Source organism: Bufo gargarizans, chromosome 8 (assembly GCF_014858855.1).
Source record: "Bufo gargarizans isolate SCDJY-AF-19 chromosome 8, ASM1485885v1, whole genome shotgun sequence".
Lineage (NCBI taxonomy): Eukaryota > Metazoa > Chordata > Amphibia > Anura > Bufonidae > Bufo > Bufo gargarizans.
Genome location: NC_058087.1, coordinates 50,977,227 through 50,998,804, shown reverse-complemented (window position 1 = coordinate 50,998,804; position 21,578 = coordinate 50,977,227). Strand labels below are relative to the sequence as shown.

Here is a 21,578-nt window from a genome sequence, read left to right as displayed (position 1 = left end):
AGGGGTGGACATACCGCCTGTACAATTGGTTCAGCTGCACAGGGGCCGAAGGGGCCCTTCCCAGCGGTAGAGCAGTAGAAGTGCCCAGGCTGTACTACTAAGCTGAGAGTGGAGCTTAGCAGGCCAACTGGGTTGGGACTTAGCAGGATGATAGGAGGCATACTTTAATGAGGCAATGGGGATGTAACTTAGAAGTGCAAATGCTTGAGACTTTGCTTGAGACCCCCAGAAATACCAAATTGTGGCCTGTCCCGAAATACCAAATTGTGGCCTGTCCCATCATTGTAGTATTTAGGTGCTACAGACAATACAATACCCGTAGAATTCCATTGGCAGCGATGGTGCCATGTGATGGCTAGCAAGCTTAGTAAAGTATGAAATCACACCAGAAGGCTTAAAGTATCCTAAGAAGCATAGTTGATCTTTTGCCAAAAGAGTCGAAAAATCGGCAAACCAGGGTCAGTGTTATTAGTAAAGGTGATTTCTTTGAATTAGACAAATGCCTTGTCCTGCACACAATGAGGGGGTATGTGCCATGTTTTCTTTCATTAGGCCTTGGATTTATTAGAGGATTTCAATCTTTCTACATCTCATCAGTACGCTCCTTTTATCTCCTCTCTGGGCATCTTCTTGCTAACCATTCTCTGTAAGGGACCTCATTTGTCTTACACTACAAGCTCCAGTTGAACCATTGCCCATTGGCTAGCAGAACAAGTCGTCCCACAGAGGCCAGTTCTATTTTATACTCTCACCGGACACTTTTCACACCAAAATTCACACAGATACAATGACGACTGTTTGTACAAAGCTTTAATGGTTAAAAAGAGCCTTTGTGTATTAACAAAACCACCAAAGTAAGATAAAGAAAACAGTAACGCTTGCAATCGTCAATGATCATAACACTTCAAAAATATAGATAATACATATACGGATATATATTTATATATAAAAGTCTATTTGAATTTCAAATACAAAGGACTGCCAGTAAAATGGCTTTTAAATACAATAAGCTATAGAAAAATATATATATGTGTGTGCTTTACAAAAGGCGTTTTATATTACATATATACAAAGGCAGTGGCTGACATGATATTAATAGACTGGGTTTACCCTGTGGGTATTCATTATGTCATTTGCTGGAGACTTGCCAGTAAGGAAGTATTTGGCTGAAAGCCTTATTTCTACAGAAGTGCCGTGCCTTGTAGACACAGGAAGGGAGGGGGTTGTAGGTTATACCATTTGATGGTCATTAAGTGATGAACATGCAATGCCCTTTCTAATAGATAATTAGATGAGATAGGACCGCATGTCTGTGCTCTTTAGTGCCATTTATAACTCTATTCAGAGTATAGTTCAGCGGCAGATGTTTGGAGACAAGCGGGGAAATCCCTGGTCACAGCTATTATTGCTGCACAGTCTTAGTTTGCTTGTGCTCTCTTGATGATGGACGCGAAGCTTGGTGAACTGCCAGCTTTATTAATTAAGCTGTACTTGCGGCCCGAAGACTCTTCTCTCATCTGCCAGCACCGGCAGGAATGTGAATGAGTTTGGTCCCAGATACCTCAGTCTATACCTGCGAGGAATTGAGGCAGCCAGCTCAGTGTCTTGTAGGCCTCACTTGGGAGTTTGCTCTACAGCTGAGTATTCTGCTTCTGAAACCTTAGAGGAGTCAATGAGCTTGGTAAGACCAGTCTTTGATGAGTAGCGGAATATGAAGGCTTTCATGATCTCATAGCGGTAGTTTCGGTGAATAAGGCTGTACAAGACTGGGTTGACGCAGCAATGAAGGAGGGAGTAGCACTGGGTTATATTAAGACCAGCATATAAGAAGTTGTCTAGGAAGCAGCTAAAAGGCAACAAGTGTAGGAAATAAAATACATCCAATAATACCAAAATATGGTAAGGCAACCAACACACCATAAATACTATTACATAAGAGACGATGAGCCTTCCACTGATTCTTCTCTCTTGGTCCACAGATGATGATGATGATGTTGATAATGAAGAGGGTGAGGAGGATGACAAAGTCCATGCCAGGAGGCAATAAAAGACTGCAATGATTGCAAATGGGATGATGAAACCCAGTAATATGTTTAGGATTTCCATTCCCAGTAGCCACTCTTTGAATGTATCTTCTGGGTACACGGAGCGGCAGTATGTCTCATTAGAACCTGGATAAGACACGATTTTTAGATAGTAAGTGTCTGGGAGTGAGACAGCAAAGGCAACCAGCCAGACAAGTACACAAACCAGCCGGCGTATAATCTGTCTCCTGTGTTTACTAATGGTTCCACGCAGAGACACAGACAAATAGCGATCGATGCTCATGCAAGCGAGAAAGAAAATGCTGCTGTAGAGATTGATGGAGAAGATCAGATGGGTCACCTTGCAGGTCATCTCACCCATTGGCCATTGGTTATGTTGGACTAATGAAACAATCCATATGGGCAGGGTCAAAAGTACACAGAGGTCAGCCACAGCCAAATTGAAGATGTACAGGTGAGTTTCATAGCCGGTAGTCTTAGACTGGAGATTGAGCCAAATGACTACAGAATTGGCCAAAAGTCCTATAACGAAGATGAAGATGTGGACAATGGATAGGGTGTATAGCAGAGCAGTCCTGTTCAGTGTGTTAGGGCAGGACACAGACTCCAGGGTGATGCAGTCTCCAGAAGAGCAGCTGATGTTAAGATCACTTGAGTTCAAGCTGTCCATGTAATAATCCATGGCGACAGCAAAGTCTGCAGCACTCATTGGTGAAGAAGGCCAGTGGTGAACACAACCTGTTGGGATAAAATAACATAGTTAGATGGCGGCACTGTGATCATGAGATTAATATACAACAGTGCACTAGTCCCAGCATGCTTAGGCAACAAGAAGCTAAAACATTGCAGCTGGAGGGGAAGTTTACACAAGTCAGATTTAGCGACCCATTTTCCTATAATTCCTATAATCCTTGAAAGCCAGGTCTCTAACAACTGACATGACAGGTTCCTGACAACAGCATTAGGTCCCAGACACTCAAAACCTACAATAGCTTGACAAAACAGAAACATAAAAATGGCAGGAAATCAGTGCAACAATAACAGAATGTCAACGAGATACAAAATAGTTTTTTTTCATCACTTCACAGAATAACCACCTAAAACTTGTGTTTAGACTACAACGATGGGGGCAAAACATGCCGTAAAGTAATTAAAATGGTATTGTATTACACAGATACCACTGACCGCTCATGGTTGTAGGCTAGTTAATGTCTATTGCTACACTCACAATATTTTGGTGTAGACGATGTACTGAAGTTTATGATCTTTAACGTCTAAAAAATTAGAAATGTAAGGCTTCAACTCTTCCCCATTGGCATTTTAGGAAGTAGGCTCCCAGATAAACAGATGCACATGTTAAGAAATAGACTTGTCCTTGGGCCTTGTACATATATTAGTTATGGAGATCAAAGAAGAAGACAATGTGGAGAACAGATACTACCCCCTAATTTCCCTGCCAGTAATTTCCAGTAGCTCCTGCTAAATAAAACCTGCTGGACACAGACATGATATATTGACTGTACGTTGCACAACTAAATCAAAAGTTACTCAAACTATGAGAACACATGAATGTAGACTACTTGCTTAGGTGCAACAAGAGCAATAATGACGCCCTCAATGCACCAAAGGTAATCTGTATATTAGGAAAAAGTATCATAACTCTGGAAAGGAGCTTCTGATCAACAAAAGAGAAACAGCGTTTACATCGGGTGAAACACAGCTAAGTGTCTATGCAAACAGTTTGATAAGGAGGTCACTGGTGACAGATTCTCTTGAAAGGATTACATTAAAGAGCATCTGTCACCATGACTCCCCCTATTAGACTAGGCACACTGCCTGGTAGGGTTGATCATGCTAAGTTAAATGATACCTTGCTTGTTGCAATCAGATGATCCATTGCAGAGAAATCCTTACTTTTATTAATATGCTAATGAGGTGCTCTGTGCACCCAAGAACAAGCCTCGTCCCTCGGAGCACCACTTCACCACCACCTCTCCCCCATTGCTATTTTCTCTCCCCCACTGATTGACAGGGCCAAGAAGCCTCACGTTTCTTATGACTGGCGCTGAAATCTCATGCATGCGACAGCGAGAGTACAATCGCCGCGTGCACAGTTGATCCTATTCTGATCTCCCTACTCTGAGATTTCAACTGTGAATGGGCCGATTGTATTCTCACTGGAGCATGTCCAAGATTTCAGAGCCAGGCATCAGAACTGTAAGGATGCCTGGCCCTGTCAATTGGGGAGAGGAGGAGATGAAGTGGTGCTCCAATAGGCTAGGCCTGTCCTCAGTGCTCTGAGCACCACATCAGCATATTAATAAAAGTAAGGATTTCTCTACAACAGAACATCTGATTACAGCAAGCGCGGTATCGGCAAACTCAGCATGATGAATCCTATCAGTATGCTGGTTTTATAAGGATGATCATGGTGACAGGTGTTCTTTATACATGCAGTCTGATCTGCCAGCAGCATGCTATAGAATAGGAGGAGATGAGCAGATTGACAGTTTTGGAGGGAAAACCTTCAGTATATCTTGTAGTTTATTCATGTAAATATCTGTTCGTTCAATGTTTAGGAGTCCAGTGGGCAGTCTTATCACTGATTTACAGCTACCTTTGAATGCACAGGAAAGGATGTCAGTAAGTAGGGGCCGCCCACTGGACTCCTAAGCATAGAAAGTGCAGAGATTTACATGAATAGATGACAACTTATAAAGAATATTTTCCCACAAAATTATATATCAAACTGCTCAGCTCCTCCTGCTCTATAACATGCTACAGAATTCACTGCATTTTCATAGTGACAGGTTCCCTTCAATTTCTGGTTGGCGGGACAAACAGAAATAAAGGGGGCACCATGCTCAGTTCAGTTCTTCTGTCTCCTCTTTTTAGCAATCATTGTGGGCCTCAGTACCCATACTGATCAGAACTTCTGACATGTCATAAAGACAAGCCTGACGTGTGGTAATGATTGCTACCCTCAAAGGATTGCACAACTAGGGCCCCTAACACTACCAATATTCATGTGATTTAGCAAATTGATTGAAATGATAATTTTGGTTTTTGGTCAATGGTTAGCACTTCTGAAACTCTCATGCAAAACTTATTAGTTGCAGGGGTTTTAGTAAGTCAATAATAGCATTTTTTTTCTAAATAGATTGGAAGCTCTCAACGTAAACCACCCATGTAAGAACTGTGAAGCCACGAATCGTATGCTGAAGTTTTATGTACTAAAGCATTCCAAAAGACAGTGACATTATAATAACTATCTAGGGTGCTGTCCAACATCATGAAAAATCTCTCAATTCTGAAGACTACAAAACTTTCAAAAAAAAACACATGCATCTTATATAAGCAACAGGAAATCAGTCTAAAATGACCCCAGATCTGCTTTTCTTTTTACACGTGCCCTTTGATGACTAAATGACCCTTAACCACATGTGCATAAGCGCACAGCCTCTGCCCTTCCCCCTAATAAAAACATGTGGGACGAGCAAGTGTGAGGAAAGGGGGATATAGATGGCACACAACAAATACGGGTTAACATCTGTATGAACTGTCACTCAGCAGACTATGACAGTGACCTGATATACCTTCTCTGTCTCTGACATTGACCTGATTTTCTTAGCCAGCCAACAGCTCTACAGCCATTGCTTCTTAGAGCTTGTTCACATCTGGGTTGGAGGCTCCATTTCTTAATGAATAAATAGGCCTATGACACGTAAATATTATTGGTCATGTAAGACGTGCAGTGACCCCTGGACATGTGTCCAATTTACAAGACACTTTAGGAGAAAAGGTCAGAAAATCATATACATGGAAAGTGTTGAAGGTTTCACTAGAAACCGTAAAGTATAAAAAGATCTTTGTAGATGATAGAGAATTTCCGCACATAAATTTACTCTACATCATCTGTGCAAACATTACGTGAGACTATGTCTTCAACCATTCTATGACCAAGAAACTTAAAAAAAGGCGACAATCTGAGTTCCGCAAAATGATGACTAAAGGTCTTCTGACGACCATGAAACTCTATGGGAAAGAGGTAGTCGAGTGATCATCCTATCCAGTTGCTTTCCTTTTCTTTTGCTGACTTGTTGATCTGGTTTTGAAAAACCTTATGAGCAACTTCAATATAGGGTTCAGGACCCTCATCCGTTAACTGGAGAGAAGAGAGGGGCTACAAAGAAAACCTCCCTCTCACTGGAGGACCTGATGTATTCATAGACACACATTGTAATTCTCTATTTCCCCTGAGTTGGTGCTGCAGGCAAATTAAATAGCTGCTACCAAGTTTCACCAAAGACTACACTTGATTTCTGGAGACCCAAACAGCGGGACATCCTTCTATCTAATAAAAAGCATTTGTAAAAAGTGGACATTCCACTTAAAGATATATCTAAGCATTACTATTAGAAAAATTCAATTGACATTTTCATGAATATTTATTTTTCTAACCAGAAAGAAGTTTTCCCCGGTTGACAATAGTGATGGCCTAACCTCAGGATAGGCCATCAATAGTTGATCATTGAAGATCCGACTCTCAGCACCCCCACTGAACACTTTAGCCTCTTCATTGTTTACATAGGGGGTTAAATGATTTTAAAGTCGTTTTCCGGGATGAGAATATTGATGGCCTATAGTTTACATTGGTCGGCTACCTCCATGTTTTGTACTTAGTTACATCAGTACCAGATACTGTGGATTATTCAAGTGAACTGGAAAAATCTGCAAAGCCCTTCGCCCCTATTACTAAGTAGATGGCGTGCAAGTACACAGATCAATTAAAAAGCTGCACCAAGAATAGGCCATCAAAATTCTGATCCCAGAAAACCCCTCCAACATTGTAGGTACACCTCTAGGTTTATATCTTTACCCATATCTGCCAATCCATTTCCCATCACTGATACCCTTGACAGCATGCCCTGTGTGCCCAACAGATTAGAACATTAAAGGGGATATGGAATCCAAAAAGTGACAAATTAAGACAGACAAAGATTGAATCTACATCATCTCTCTCTACACATACAATAGAAATGGACCCTCCCTATCCTACCATGCACACAATTGCCTATTAGGCTCAAGACCATGAAAGGCAATTCTTCTAATTAAGGAGCTTTGTAGCAAACATAGGAAACAAATAAAGGTTAAGCCCATTGAAACATTGCAACAGCAGCTACATGGTGTCCACCACTGGTTTGATACAAAGGAACCTATCTACATATGTGTATGGACTTTACAATTCTTGACAACACCTTAAAGGTGCAAATTATGGGCTTGAACTATTACCTGGAAATTACAGGGCATACAAAGAAAAGAAAAATCTAAGTCTATCTAATGACAGGACAGTCTCTGTAATCAAGCATCTTTCTTCTCGTAAACCGCCTCTAGTTCACATATGTTCCACATATGTCAATCACGAGACGGAAGGAATTTTAAGGTTTCCATTACTTACAAAAATACTTCCTCATATAAAGTGGAAAATCCAGAACAGCCCTCCAGAAAGAAAGGCTTCCCATTTACATAAATAATTAGTCACCTGGACTGAACCCGTAATTAGAAAAGTTCCTTCACTACATTCCCATGGCACAGTTTGGGGCAACATTTCTTCTGCTTTTATTTAAAAAATGAGCTTATTCTTGCAAACCTGAAGAAGCACGGGACAGAAGGCCTTCCATCTAGATTTGGGGATGTGCTGGATGATAAAGATGGCTAGCACTACATTTTGCAAAAGCAAGACTTAGCTTTGAAGTTACCTGAAGCCACTTTCCAATGGGAGTACAACGACAATCAGATTCTACCTTTCATTTATCAGAGCTCCCTTGGAGAATGAATGGTGGAATTTGATTGGCTGCTATGGGCAACAAAACCACTTTTCCTTTGCACCGGTCTTAATAAATCTCCCCCATAATCTTATAGGAGGAGACTTTGCCTGTGATAATCAATTAGGCACTGCTGACTGTAACTAATAGCTGGCAGATATGATGTCCTATGTTTTCCCAGCTAATGGTACATATATTTATTTCTCTTCAGGCAAAAACCAACATATGGGATTGGGAGTGGTGAAATGCACAGTTCAGAAAGGTTAAAAGGGATGGATTTTCACACCACTCTTCAAAGTCTCTTACCTACCATGCTGCTTGATGATAAATCTCTACAAAAGGTGACCGCGGCAAACCTAGCAGCTCCTCAGGTGGCCTCATTGTCAGGGGGGCCTTCTATCTTTGCCTCCTGAGGCCAAGAAGCTGCTGTCAGCTTGGTGTTAACATTCAATGCTTTGTGTCCCATCTTCTGTGTACAACAATGTCTCCATTTACTCTCAAAAACCTGACTGCTCTCTGATATGACAAAATATTCCTCCACGACAGGATGTCGGTTAAAAGAATGTGGAAGTTTCAGTTCCTCAAGATAATCTTGACCAACCTTGGGTCATTATATAACAATTCTCAACACTCCAGGTACATTTATTTTATAGGGGTTGTCCAGGATTATAAAAACAAGTCTGCTTTGAGTCAAAAACAGCACCGCCCCTGTCCATGGGTTGACTCCGACGGAGCTGAGCTGCAATACTAGACACAACCCACCGACAGGGGTGGCGTTGTTTATGGATGAAAGCAGCCATGTTTTTCTAATTCTGGACAAACCCTTTAAGTCCTATTTAGTAAAAGTCCATACAAATGATGATGTAAACCATACTCCTCAGGGATGGCCGCTCAGCAAGCATTACATACCATGGAGAATGGAGAACACCTTTTTCTCCAGCAGGAATGAACCTGGGATAGATTATAGTTTGTGATGTGACATGAAAATTGTAAGAAAGAAACAGATATGAATCAACTTTAGGGGGTAAGGTACAAAATCAGAGATAATTCTATTAAAAAAAATATATTTAAAGGGTCTGTCCAGGGGGTTAAGATGATTGGTAAAGGCTTCAGAGTGGGTTGAAAACAAATAAAATAAAAGCAGTCTTGTCGCCCTCACTAAACCCCCACGGGCCCTGCACTGACAGCACCAAATGGACAGGATCAGGCTGTGCAAGGACACCCCCTTCCCAGATTACAGATTAATTAATAAACTTCTATTAGTAATAACTGAGGAGCAGCACAACATATTTAAATGAAAAGATGATCCATGGGAAATAATATTATTTAGTAAAACATTTCAGGAGTGGTGACAGCCCTTTTTACATGGGCCTTCAGAGCAGGCAATGATTGGGAATGAGGACCGTTAATACCAGATTATTGCTCACTCGTTAGCAGCATCCACATGCAGCAATGATCGCATTATTATTATGATTCATCCTCCATTCAATGTGCAAATTGTCGGCAGCACATCCCTGCTTACACGGGCCGATGTGCTGCTGACAAGCGAAGAGTTTTGGTACCTCATCGATCGTCTAACAAAAAAGAGTTTGCACCTTTGTGAAATGATCGGTGGCACATTTCCATGTCTTCGTGCTGCATAATTAGCCCAATCCTCAGCCTGTGTAAAGGTGCATTTAGACGGGGCAGCGTGAATTTGGGAAGGAAGCGTTCCTTCCTGATAGTCGGCTTCTGGATCAGTGGAGGAGACTGGTGCATTTACATGTGGCAATCTCCTCCACAGTATGAGGATTAGGGATCGCTATTGCTCATGCTCATACAGCTGCATTTTTTCTGGGCAGCAGATTGCAGTTCAGACCGCACAATCTGGTGCCCAGAATCGATAATTTAGGTGCCTACACGAACAACTCGTTCATAGGGAGAAAACCCGCCTCCAGAAGTGACTGGCAGGGGCTTTCTCCACTTCGACCGAGCCTGAATGCATATGTATATGGGGAGCCAGGAGGGATAGCAATGTGTATGGGAAGCTTTACACACAGCTATCACCTCTGCTGTATGGATGATGGTTGCCCAAAAATGATGTTGGTGTCCACATCATTGATGCTTTCACCTGATGAATAAGAGTTTGCGTTTCAGTATGGAGGTGAGCGATGACATTAGCTGATCGCGCCTCCCCATACTGTGGAGGAGAGTGCTGCATGTAAATAAGGAGCAGGCCACTGTCGGGAAGGAACGCTTCCTTCTCCACTAGTCACCTGCTACATCAGGCCATGTAAAGGAGCCTTCAGGAAGAAAACATGTGCATATAAACACAGATCTCCTAAGTAATAATTACCTTGTCACAAGTTCCAGCTCCTACAATAAGGATTTCAAGGGGGGCTACCCGCTCCTCTTGTAACCCAACTCCCGGTATTTCAGGACAATGAGGCCGGGATTATGATTGGTTTTGGGACAATAGAAATCTGATCTGAGTGAAACAGGTAGGAATGATCAAATTGTGTCATTTACCTTCAAAAGAGGTCCAGATAAACAGGTTTATCCAAATTAGATTAGTGTGTTGTCAGATTAAAGCCTTCCTGGCCAGAGCAAAGGTTGATGGGACTTGATCACAGCGGGAACCCTGACTAATTTGGGTGGACAGGTTTGCAATGTTCTTTGTGCATAATCAGCAGGTATTGAATCCCTCTTCTAATGTCTCTAGGCTATAGTATTCAGTGTATAAAAGAGACACCTGAATTTGAACAAAAGGCAGGACTGATCCCAGGAAGTTCCGTTGCTAGGGAGATGTTTGCCAATGTCAACTCTGAAAATTGTAGTTGTTAGGCAGCGTTTCCCTAGCAACCAAGTGTCAGACAAGCTCAAAGATGGAAGTATGCTTTGCTGACAGCAAAGAGGAAGACACCAAGTTGCCACCGGTCATATCATTTCCATTGAGGTCTGTGGTATCATTAAAGGGGTTTTAAGAGATATTTTACTGATGACATACCCTCTGGATATGTCATCAGTATCTGATCAGTGGGGGTCCGACACCCGGGACCCCCGCGGATCAGCTGTTTGAGAAGGCACAGTTGCTCGCAGTAGTGCTGCGGCCTTCTCTTAGCTTTTCCTAGGTCAAGTGATGTCACGGTAATCAAATGGCCTAGGCACTTCTCAGCGCCATTGAAGTGAATGGGGCTGGGCTGCGATACCAAACACAGCCACTATCCAATAGAGGCGCTGTGCTTGTTGAGCTCTGAGAAAGCTGTCGCACTATTGCCTTCTCATGCAGCTGATCGTAGGAGGTCCTGATCTGATAATGATGACCTATCCAGAGGATAAGTCATCCGTAAAAATATCCCTTTTAAGATTTTTCTAAAGGTAACTTGGCTGTAGAACATCTGTAAACTGCAAAGTCCGAAGAATAGTAACTGCTTCAATTCCCTATGTAATCACAGTTCTGAAGCATCTATTCTTAGGACTCTGTGTTGTGCCATTCCTCTATTATTCCTACAAAAATTAATTAATGCCTTACCAGCAATCTGCAGTCAAGGTCCATCTGGTTGCTACCAATTAGGAGTCTGTCCCTGCACAGTCTGACACTATCCAATCAGTTCTGCCAGTGTCCGACTGTGCGGGAACACCTGCCCCCCAAAAGGTAACACCCAGCTGGACCTTTATTACAGACTGATGAAAAATCATTCATAACCTTCTAGTGGGATTAATAGAGAAATGGCACAACATAGAGTCATAAGAATAGATGCTCCTGAATTGGGATTACTGGGGGAATGCCAGCAGTAACTAAACTAGACTAGTCAGGAGACGAGACAGGTCCTCTTTAAATCTTGGAAATGGCAACGTAGATTGTAATGGGATACAGGACCATGGAGAAAGCCAAATGTAGGGTCCACCCAAACCCGCTGACAATAGCAAGTATATCAAGCAACAATACACAAAATTAACTAAAATATGTTTGTTTAGATAAAGAAAAAGCATAAAAACAATGAAAATAGTAACTGAATCCCAAAGTTCCCTGATAATGTTACTGTATTTCCTTGACACAGTTCCAATCGTTCTCTTCATCTCACTTCCACTGAGCTGGCTCTTCTGAAATGTCAGAAAATGCCCTTTAGAAATGATCCTCCCCGAAACTGGGGTAATAAGGCACCCTGGTGAGCTCTTTATTCCATCCACCTCATAGAAACCCAGCAGCTATTCTGTGCCGTGTCCCCTGCTGTCTCGCTCCCTCACTCCCTCTCATTTCTTCCTTTTTTTTCATCAGCCCTGCCTCTCCCCTTTCACATTCCTTTTTTCCTGTTATTTTACTTCTGGATTTTAAAGACAAACTTCATCTCCTTTCTCATTTTTCATAATTCTTGGTGCTCTCTGAAGTTACAAATTGGCCTTGCCGGGTTGACCTGAATATTCTCGTTGACTCCACACCACAGGCTTACACAGTCCATGAAAGTTAAGCTTACTAGTGAAATTTCGGGGATGATATTTTTGAAAAAATGATTTTTCCTTTAAACGGACGAACATCTTAATCTATTTTTATTACTACTGCTCTGAAATGGGATGCGGTGGCTACTCGAATATCTATGGATCCCTGGGCAACATTACACATTTTATACAGCAATTATGAGATATCTAATATCAGATTCAAGACACCATACATGATCTTGTAGTGGTCCCTCAGTAACAGGTGAGCAGTGGAATAGTGGGCACCTACTGTGCACAGATGTACTATGCCCGCACCCAACCACACATGTTACACAGACTACCTCTACCCCAAGCACTTTAGTTTGCAGCTGTCCATGACCTACTTATGTCCTTACATAGACTATTGAAAAGCAATGCGCTGGGTTTCATTCTCTGTATTTCCTCTCGTTTCCTTCTCAAAGTGGAAATCTACAGATCTTAGGGTACGGCCACACAGCCAGGTTTCCTGATGCAGTTTTGGAAGCCAAACCCAGGAGTGAATTCAAAAAAAGAGGCAAAGTCCTATCTGTCCTTCATACTTTCTCTTCTTTTTTTGATCCACTCCTGATTTTGGCTTCCAAGACGGCATCAGGAAACCTGCCCGTGTTGCCATACCCACCTTTAAGTTGACTTGAGATAACCATCCGATGGTTTCTGTGACACATTTGAAACCTTTGGGTTATAGAAGAGATATTCCAGATCCCCATACCATTCAATCGCTGTCTCTAGAAAATTCGGATCAGCTTTATCTCCCGTATCTATGGAAAACTATATATCATATAAATGAGCTTAGATTTGTGTTAGTAATCCCAAAGTAATGTACTTCTTCCGACTTGCCAAATCACTTGCAGCTTGTCTTGTCAGCACCTCCGCTAAACAACCCTCTGCTACATTCCAAGTCAAACACAGGGCTGGCCCCGCTTTTTGGACTAGAATGAAATGACACACAGATAGGCGCGCTTGTGGTATGACAGAAGCATGGCGCCCCCTCCCTCCCTATAATACCTGTGCAAATGTTTATCAACTCTCAGACAATGGAGTTGGTCTTCTCCCTTTAACTCCTTCATTCCCAAGGTAACCACCACACCACCCACCAGCCTCAGACTGAAGCTCCTTGGGCCCTGCAGAAGAAATGCTAGGTGTATATCTGACCAGCTCAAACCCACTTTTAAGAAATTTTTGTTTTTCTTTGCACATGCAGGACTCATCATCAGTAAGGTTTAATAGGACATCTGAAATGTCTTCTGCTAGAAATGTGGTCTGTTTTATTAAGAGTGTCAGAGCTTGGGCCCACCAGTGGGTCCTCTGGGGGGCCAGCCCGACCCTCAACACCACATATAATTCAGAGGGTTAAAACGCAGTAAGTGACAAACTAGACCTCTGAACTGTCACCCAACCTCAGACTCTTATCAGTCCCTTGGACAGCAACTGGTCCAGGTATGGTACATAAACACAATGGGGCACAGGGTTGGAAATGTCATAAATCAGCCTATTTGTGTACTTATAAGGGTACGACCACGGGGTCAGGTTTCTGCATGCAGTTTTGGAAGCCAAGACCAGGAGTGAATTCAAAAAAGAGAAGTTGTATCTGTCCTTTATACTTTCTCTACTTTTACAATTAAAACAGCATTTAAAAAAACCTGACAGTCTGTCCATACCCCAACAGTGACAATGTAACACTAGTCAGTAGTTTTGCAATTTTGTAACACATTTTTCAACATTTCAAGTAGACAAAGGTTTTTGGAAACATTGCGCCATATGCCCCAGATGTCTCCAGACCATCAATGCTCCTACAAGACCATTGTTAAGACAAAAATGACTTGTTTTGCCTGCATCACCCCCTACCTCTACACTTTCCAAGTATCTTAGCCGAACTGGTGAAAGTTTTAAGGAGTACAGCCAGTAAGCACATGCTCCATTAGGCACACAAAACAGGGTCCTAAGTCCACTAAGTGACCATGAAAGTGACAGCGTCTGCAGGAAACTGCAACAAAGGGATTACTATTAGTAGCCCTGATCACAGCCGCATCTATATGTGTAAATGTTGCGTAATATCACACATCACAGAATAAAAAACAAAAACAAAACATTGTACGCAGTAATAATGACAGTAGATGCAAAACCAATTTGCACCACAGCAAAGCGTGAAAAGATCTCAAGGTATAAAAGAGAGCGCAGGTTAGTGACAAGGGAGACAAAGCAATGAGCTGGGGATCCTGCGCCTCTTTCTTTGTAAAGGGTGCAAACAGACGGGGAAGGTGACAGGGCCGTCTGGGGAGCCTATTATTTTTATCCTATTATATTTATCTAATTTACTAAAAGAGTTGCAAAGTTCAAGCCGGGAGCAGCCATAAAAAAGTGCTTTTCAGGGGGAGGCCAACAAATGGCTGCAGGGTGACAGAAGTTAACCATGGGTCATGCACCCATACAGTACAGTACAGACCGCTGCATCAGCCAAGACCAGACCATCCAGGGGTAGCGGCTGCTCAGCATCCACACAAATGCAGCACTATATGTCATACACATGTAAAGACTGCAACATGCATCTATGTCGCTGGGCTCCTACCCTACAGGATGAAATACACATCTGGAGCTGGGGAAGGCAGTGACTACCCTGTCCGAAAAGTGACAAGTGTGCAAATATAGATAACAACTCCCAACAAGTGCTGCAGGCAGATCCCCATCACACACTACAGAAATATGCTCATTTTATATTATAATAATAATAATTTATAATAATGCACACAATATATATATATATAACTATAATAATAGTATACCAAATAATAACACTAATAATAATAATACATACTAATATTAATAATAAATAATATAACAAATAATAATAAAAATGATACATACCAATATTTACAATAATAATAATAAAAAATAATGGGACATACAATAATAATAAATAATAATAGGAATAGCTACAATAATAATAATAAATAATAATGGAGCACACTAATATCTACAATAATAATAAATAATAACAAGCCAAATAATAATATTTATAATAAAATCAAAGAAATAAGACCCTGTTATCTGAAGAGTCTGGGGCTGATCCTCCAGGTGACACTGAAGTCTATGTTCTAACATTTCCAATTATTCTTTTTTGTGGGTGACAAAAAGTTTATGAATTAACCCCTTCAGCGCTGCAGGACACCTAAGTTGTGAGAAGGCCCAGGGAGAAGTGCTGTGGGCTCGGGTGCCCTCTGCTTACCGTGGACTGGAGGATGCACGCTGGCACACGCTGCTGCTCTCACCTCTCTCTCTATGTTTGTGAGTTCGCAGCGTGCGCCAGCTCTATATATAAGATGGAGGCGCTGCGCCGCCAGGGGGCGCTCTGCGGTGTGCGGGCGGCGGGAGGTCAGGTCGGTGGCTGACACGCCGCACGTCACTGGAGATGAGGGACAGTCTGCGGGAAGGATGCGGGGAAGTGTCCGGAGGACGCCTGGTGTCTGCAGAGCTGCTGAAGTTGGCACTGGCAGGGGAGACAGTCAGCGGGCAGCGGCCACAGGTAGAGACGGGGACAGTCCTCTAATCCGCAGTTAAGAAGTTTTATTGCTTTGTCCTATTTTATTCCGTTTATGTCGTGAGAGATTATCAGATCCCGCAGTAACCTAGGGGGCACCTCCCTTACAGTGCATGGCTACATACCTGCACCAAATCCCCAGATTACCCCATAGATGCCTCATAAAAAGCCCAGTCCAGGCCAGTACCTGTGGTGCCAGCTGCCGCCAGTGGAGTCAGAACCAGGATGTCACCACTGGTGGCACACTGGTCACAGATAACCCAATGGTGGCACGCTAATCACACATGCCCCTATGGTGGCACACAAGTCACAGATGACCCAATGGTGGCACGCTAGTCACAGATGACCCTATGGTGGCACTCTAGTCACAGATGCCCCTATGGTAGCACGCTAGTCACAGATGACCCAATGGTGGCATGCTAGTCACAGATGACCCATGACCCAATGGTGGCACACTGGTCACAGATGCCCCTATGGTGACACACTGGTCACAGATGCCCCTATGATAGCACGCTAGTCACAGATGTCCCTATGGTAGCATGCTAGTCACAGATGACCCAATGGTGGCACGCTAGTCACAGATGACCCAATGGTGGCACGCTAGTCACAGATGACCCTATGGTGGCACGCTAATCACACATGCCCCTATGGTGGCACACTAGTTACAGATGACCCAATGGTGGCACGCTAGTCACAGATGACCCAATGGTGGCACGCTAGTCACAGATGTCCCTATGGTAGCATGCTAGTCACAGATGCCACTATGGTGGAACGCTAGTCACAGATGCCCCTTTGGTGGCACGCTAGTCACAGATGACCCAATGGTGGCATGCTAGTCACAGATGACCCATGACCCAATGGTGGCACGCTAGTCACAGATGACCCATGACCCAATGGTGGCACACTGGTCACAGATGCCCCTATGGTGACACACTGGTCACAGATGCCCCTATGGTAGCACGCTAGTCACAGATGCCCCTATGGTAGCACGCTAGTCACAGATGACCCAATGGTGGCACGCTAGTCACAGATGACCCAATGGTGGCACGCTAGTCACAGATGACCCTATGGTGGCACGCTAGTCACAGATGCCCCTATGGTAGCACGCTAGTCACAGATGACCCAATGGTGGCACACTAGTCACAGATGCCCCTATGGTAGCATGCTAGTCACAGATGCCACTATGGTGGAACGCTAGTCACAGATGCCGCTATGGTGGCACGCTAGTCACAGATGTCCCTTTGGTGGCACGCTAGTCACAGATGACCCAATGGTGGCATGCTAGTCACAGATGACCCATGACCCAATGGTGGCACACTGGTCACAGATGCCCCTATGGTGACACACTGGTCACAGATGCCCCTATGGTGGCATGCTAGTCACAGATTACCCAATGGTGGCACGCTAGTCACAGATGACCCAATGGTGGCACGCTAGTCACAGATGACCCAATGGTGGCACGCTAGTCACACATGTCCCTATGGTAGCATGCTAGTCACAGATGCCCCTATGGTGGCACGCTAGTCACAGATGCCCCTATGGTGGCACGCTAGTCACAGATGACCCAATAGTGGCATGCTAGTCACAGATGACCCATGACCCAATGGTGGCACACTGGTCACAGATGACCCAATAGTAGCACGCTATTTACACATGCCCCTATGGTGGCACACTGATCACAGATGACCCAATGGTAGCATGCTATTCACACATGCCCCTATGGTGGCACACTGGTCACAAATGCCCCTATGGTGGCACGCTAGTCACAGATGACCCAATGGTGGCACACTAGTCACAGATGACCCAATGGTGGCACGCTAGTCACAGATGACCCTATGGTGGAACGCTAGTCACAGATGTACCCTATGGTAGCATGCTAGTCACAGATGCCACTATGGTGGCATGTTAGTCACAGATGCCCCTATGGTGGCACGCTAGTCACAGATGACCCAATGGTGGCATGCTAGTCACAGATGACCCATGACCCAATGGTGGCACACTGGTCACAGATGCCCCTATGGTGGCATGCTAGTCACAGATTACCAATGGTGGCACGTAGTCACAGATGACCCAATGGTGGCACGCTAGTCACAGATGTCCCTATGGTAGCATGCTAGTCACAGATGCTCCTATGGTGGCACGCTAGTCACAGATGCCCCTATGGTGGCACGCTAGTCACAGATGACCCAATGGTGGCATGCTAGTCACAGATGACCCATGACCCAATGGTGGCACACTGGTCACAGATGACCCAATGGTAGCACGCTATTCACACATGCCCCTATGGTGGCACACTGGTCACAGATGACCCAATGGTAGCATGCTATTCACACATGCCCCTATGGTGGCACACTGGTTACAGATGCCCCTATGGTGGGACGCTAGTCACAGATGACCCAATGGTGGCACACTAGTCACAGCTGACCCAATGGTGGCACGCTAGTCACAGATGACCCTAAGGTGGCACGCTAGTCACAGATGCCCCTATGGTAGCACGCTAGTCACAGATGACCCAATGGTGGCACGCTAGTCACAGATGTCCCTATGGTAGCATGCTAGTCACAGATGCCCCTATGGTGGCACGCTAGTCACAGATGACCCAATGGTGGCATGCTAGTCACAGATGACCCATGACCCAATGGTGGCACACTGGTCACAGATGCCCCTATGGTGACACACTGGTCACAGATGCCCCTATGATAGCACGCTAGTCACAGATGCCCCTATGGTAGCACGCTAGTCAGAGATGCCCCTATGGTAGCACACTAGTCACAGATGACCCAATGGTGGCACGCTAGTCACAGATGTCCCTATGGTAGCATGCTAGTCACAGATGCCACTATGGTGGCACGCTAGTCACAGATGCCTCTTTGGTGGCACGCTAGTCACAGATGACCCAATGGTGGCATGCTAGTCACAGATGACCCATGACCCAATGGTGGCACGCTAGTCACAGATGACCCATGACCCAATGGTGGTACACTGGTTAGAGATGCCCCTATGGTGACACACTGGTCACAGATGCCCCTATGATAGCACGCTAGTCACAGATGCCCCTATGGTAGCACGCTAGTCACAGATGCTCCTATGGTAGCACGCTAGTCACAGATGACCCAATGGTGGCACGCTAGTCACAGATGACCCTATGGTGGCACGCTAGTCACAGATGCCCCTATGGTAGCACGCTAGTCACAGATGACCCAATGGTGGCACGCTAGTCACAGATGTCCCTATGGTAGCATGCTAGTCACAGATGCCGCTATGGTGGCACGCTAGTCACAGATGCCCCTTTGGTAGCACGCTATTCACAGATGACCCAATGGTGGCATGCTAGTCACAGATGACCCATGACCCAATGGTGGCACACTGGTCACAGATGCCCCTATGGTGACACACTGGTCACAGATGCCCCTATGGTGGCATGCTAGTCACAGATTACCAATGGTGGCACGTAGTCACAGATGTCCCTATGGTAGCATGCTAGTCACAGATGCTCCTATGGTGGCACGCTAGTCACAGATGCCCCTATGGTGGCACGCTAGTCACAGATGACCCAATGGTGGCATGCTAGTCACAGATGACCCATGACCCAATGGTAGCACGCTATTCACACATGCCCCTATGGTGGCACACTGGTCACAGATGACCCAATGGTAGCATGCTATAAACACATGCCCCTATGGTGGCTCACTGGTTACAGATGCCCCTATGGTGGCACGCTAGTCACAGATGACCCAATGGTGGCACACTAGTCACAGCTGACCCAATGGTGGCACGCTAGTCACAGCTGACCCAATGGTGGCACGCTAGTCACAGATGACCCTATGGTGGCACGCTAGTCACAGATGACCCTATGGTAGCACGCTAGTCACAGATGACCCAATGGTGGCACGCTAGTCACAGATGTCCCTATGGTAGCATGCTAGTCACAGATGCCCCTATGGTGGCACGCTAGTCACAGATGCCCCTATGGTGGCACGCTAGTCACAGATGAACCAATGGTGGCATGCTAGTCACAGATGACCCATGACCCAATGGTGGCACACTGGTCACAGGTGCCCCTATGGTGACACACTGGTCACAGATGTTCCTATGGTGGCATGCTAGTCACAGATTACCCAATGGTGGCACGCTAGTCACAGATGACCCAATGGTGGCACGCTAGTCACAGATGTCCCTATGGTAGCATGCTAGTCACAGATGCCCCTATGGTGGCACGCTAGTCACAGATGCCCCTATGGTGGCACGCTAGTCACAGATGACCCAATAGTGGCATGCTAGTCACAGATGACCCATGACCCAATGGTGGCACACTGGTCACAGATGACCCAATAGTAGCACGCTATTCACACATGCCCCTATGGTGGCACACTGGTCACAGATGCCCCTATGGTGACACACTGGTCACAGATGCCCCTATGGTGGCATGCTAGTCACAGATTACCAATGGTGGCACGTAGTCACAGATGACCCAATGGTGGCACGCTAGTCACAGATGTCCCTATGGTAGCATGCTAGTCACAGATGCCCCTATGGTGGCACGCTAGTCACAGATGCCCCTATGGTGGCACGCTAGTCACAGATGACCCAATGGTGGCATGCTAGTCACACATGCCCCTATAGTGGCACACTGTTCACAGATGACCCAATGGTAGCATGCTATTCACACATGCCCCTATGGTGGCACACTGTTCACAGATGACCCAATGGTAGCATGCTATTCACACATGCCCCTATGGTGGCACACTGGTTACAGATGCCCCTATGGTGGCACGCTATTCACAGATGACCCAATGGTGGCACACTAGTCACAGCTGACCCAATGGTGGCACGCTAGTCACAGATGACCCTATGGTGGCACGCTAGTCACAGATGCCCCTATAGTAGCACGCTAGTAACAGATGACCCAATGATGCCCCTAAAGTCACAGATGCACCTATAATAACACACTAGTCACAAATGACCCTGAAGTAGCATGCTAGTCACAGATAACCCAATGGTAGCACGCTAGTCACAGATGCACCTATAATAACACACTAGTCATAGATGACCCTATGGCAGCATGCCAGCTGTAGATGCATATTAAAGGGGTTGTCTGATGAAGATGCAGAACCCCAGACCAGGGCACTTTCAAATTGTTCTTGCTGTTTAATACTATTTAATGTTGTTGAATCTTGTATCATCTGTTAATGCATTGTATTACATCCAGTATAGCTTTTATATGGATTGGTTGGGGTTAAAAATCCTGACATCCCCTGTAGGAGGTTGGGTGTGGGCCCCTAGCTCAGGCTAGGGCCCCCGTACCGCAAAGCATGCAAAGCCACCTCTCCATTCACCACTATAGGACTGCTGGCAGTAGCCAAGCTATTGCTCGGCTATTTTTTTAACTACCATAGCGCTGAATAGAGTGTAGCCATGATAGCGCAGTGCACTTCAGGGGCCCCATTGTGAATATATGATCAGGTTGCAGAGGTGAGACCTGCACCTATATCACTTTGATGGCATATCCTAATAATATGCCTTAGAATACCCCTTTAAGTGCCTGTCATAAATGCCCCATACTAGTACCCACCACAGCATAAAGAGGTATTACAGTTACGGTAATAAATGTTATTCCTTGTATTAAAAGTTATCCATAGAAACATAGAAACATAGAATGTGTCGGCAGATAAGAACCATTTGGCCCATCTAGTCTGCCCAATATATCTGAATCCTATG

At 44.8% G+C, this 21,578-nt stretch overlaps 1 protein-coding gene across 1 annotated transcript; it reads right to left on the bottom strand.

Moving 5' to 3' along the window:
- Nucleotides 1-792: 792 nt before the first annotated feature.
- On the bottom strand, nt 793-15,658 carry ACKR3 (atypical chemokine receptor 3). The gene is made up of 2 exons (XM_044304372.1): nt 15,549-15,658; nt 793-2,783 (listed from the first exon to the last, which is right to left on the bottom strand). The coding sequence occupies exon 2, from the start codon at nt 2,752-2,754 to the stop codon at nt 1,615-1,617; it is 1,140 nt and encodes a 379-aa protein (XP_044160307.1). The 5' UTR covers nt 2,755-2,783; nt 15,549-15,658; the 3' UTR covers nt 793-1,614.
- Between the last annotated feature and the right edge of the window lie 5,920 nt (nt 15,659-21,578).

Coding starts and splice junctions, on each gene's coding strand:
- ACKR3 (XM_044304372.1), bottom strand. CDS start 2,754: ATGAGTGCTGCAGACTTTGCTGTCGCCATGGATTATTACATGGACAGC.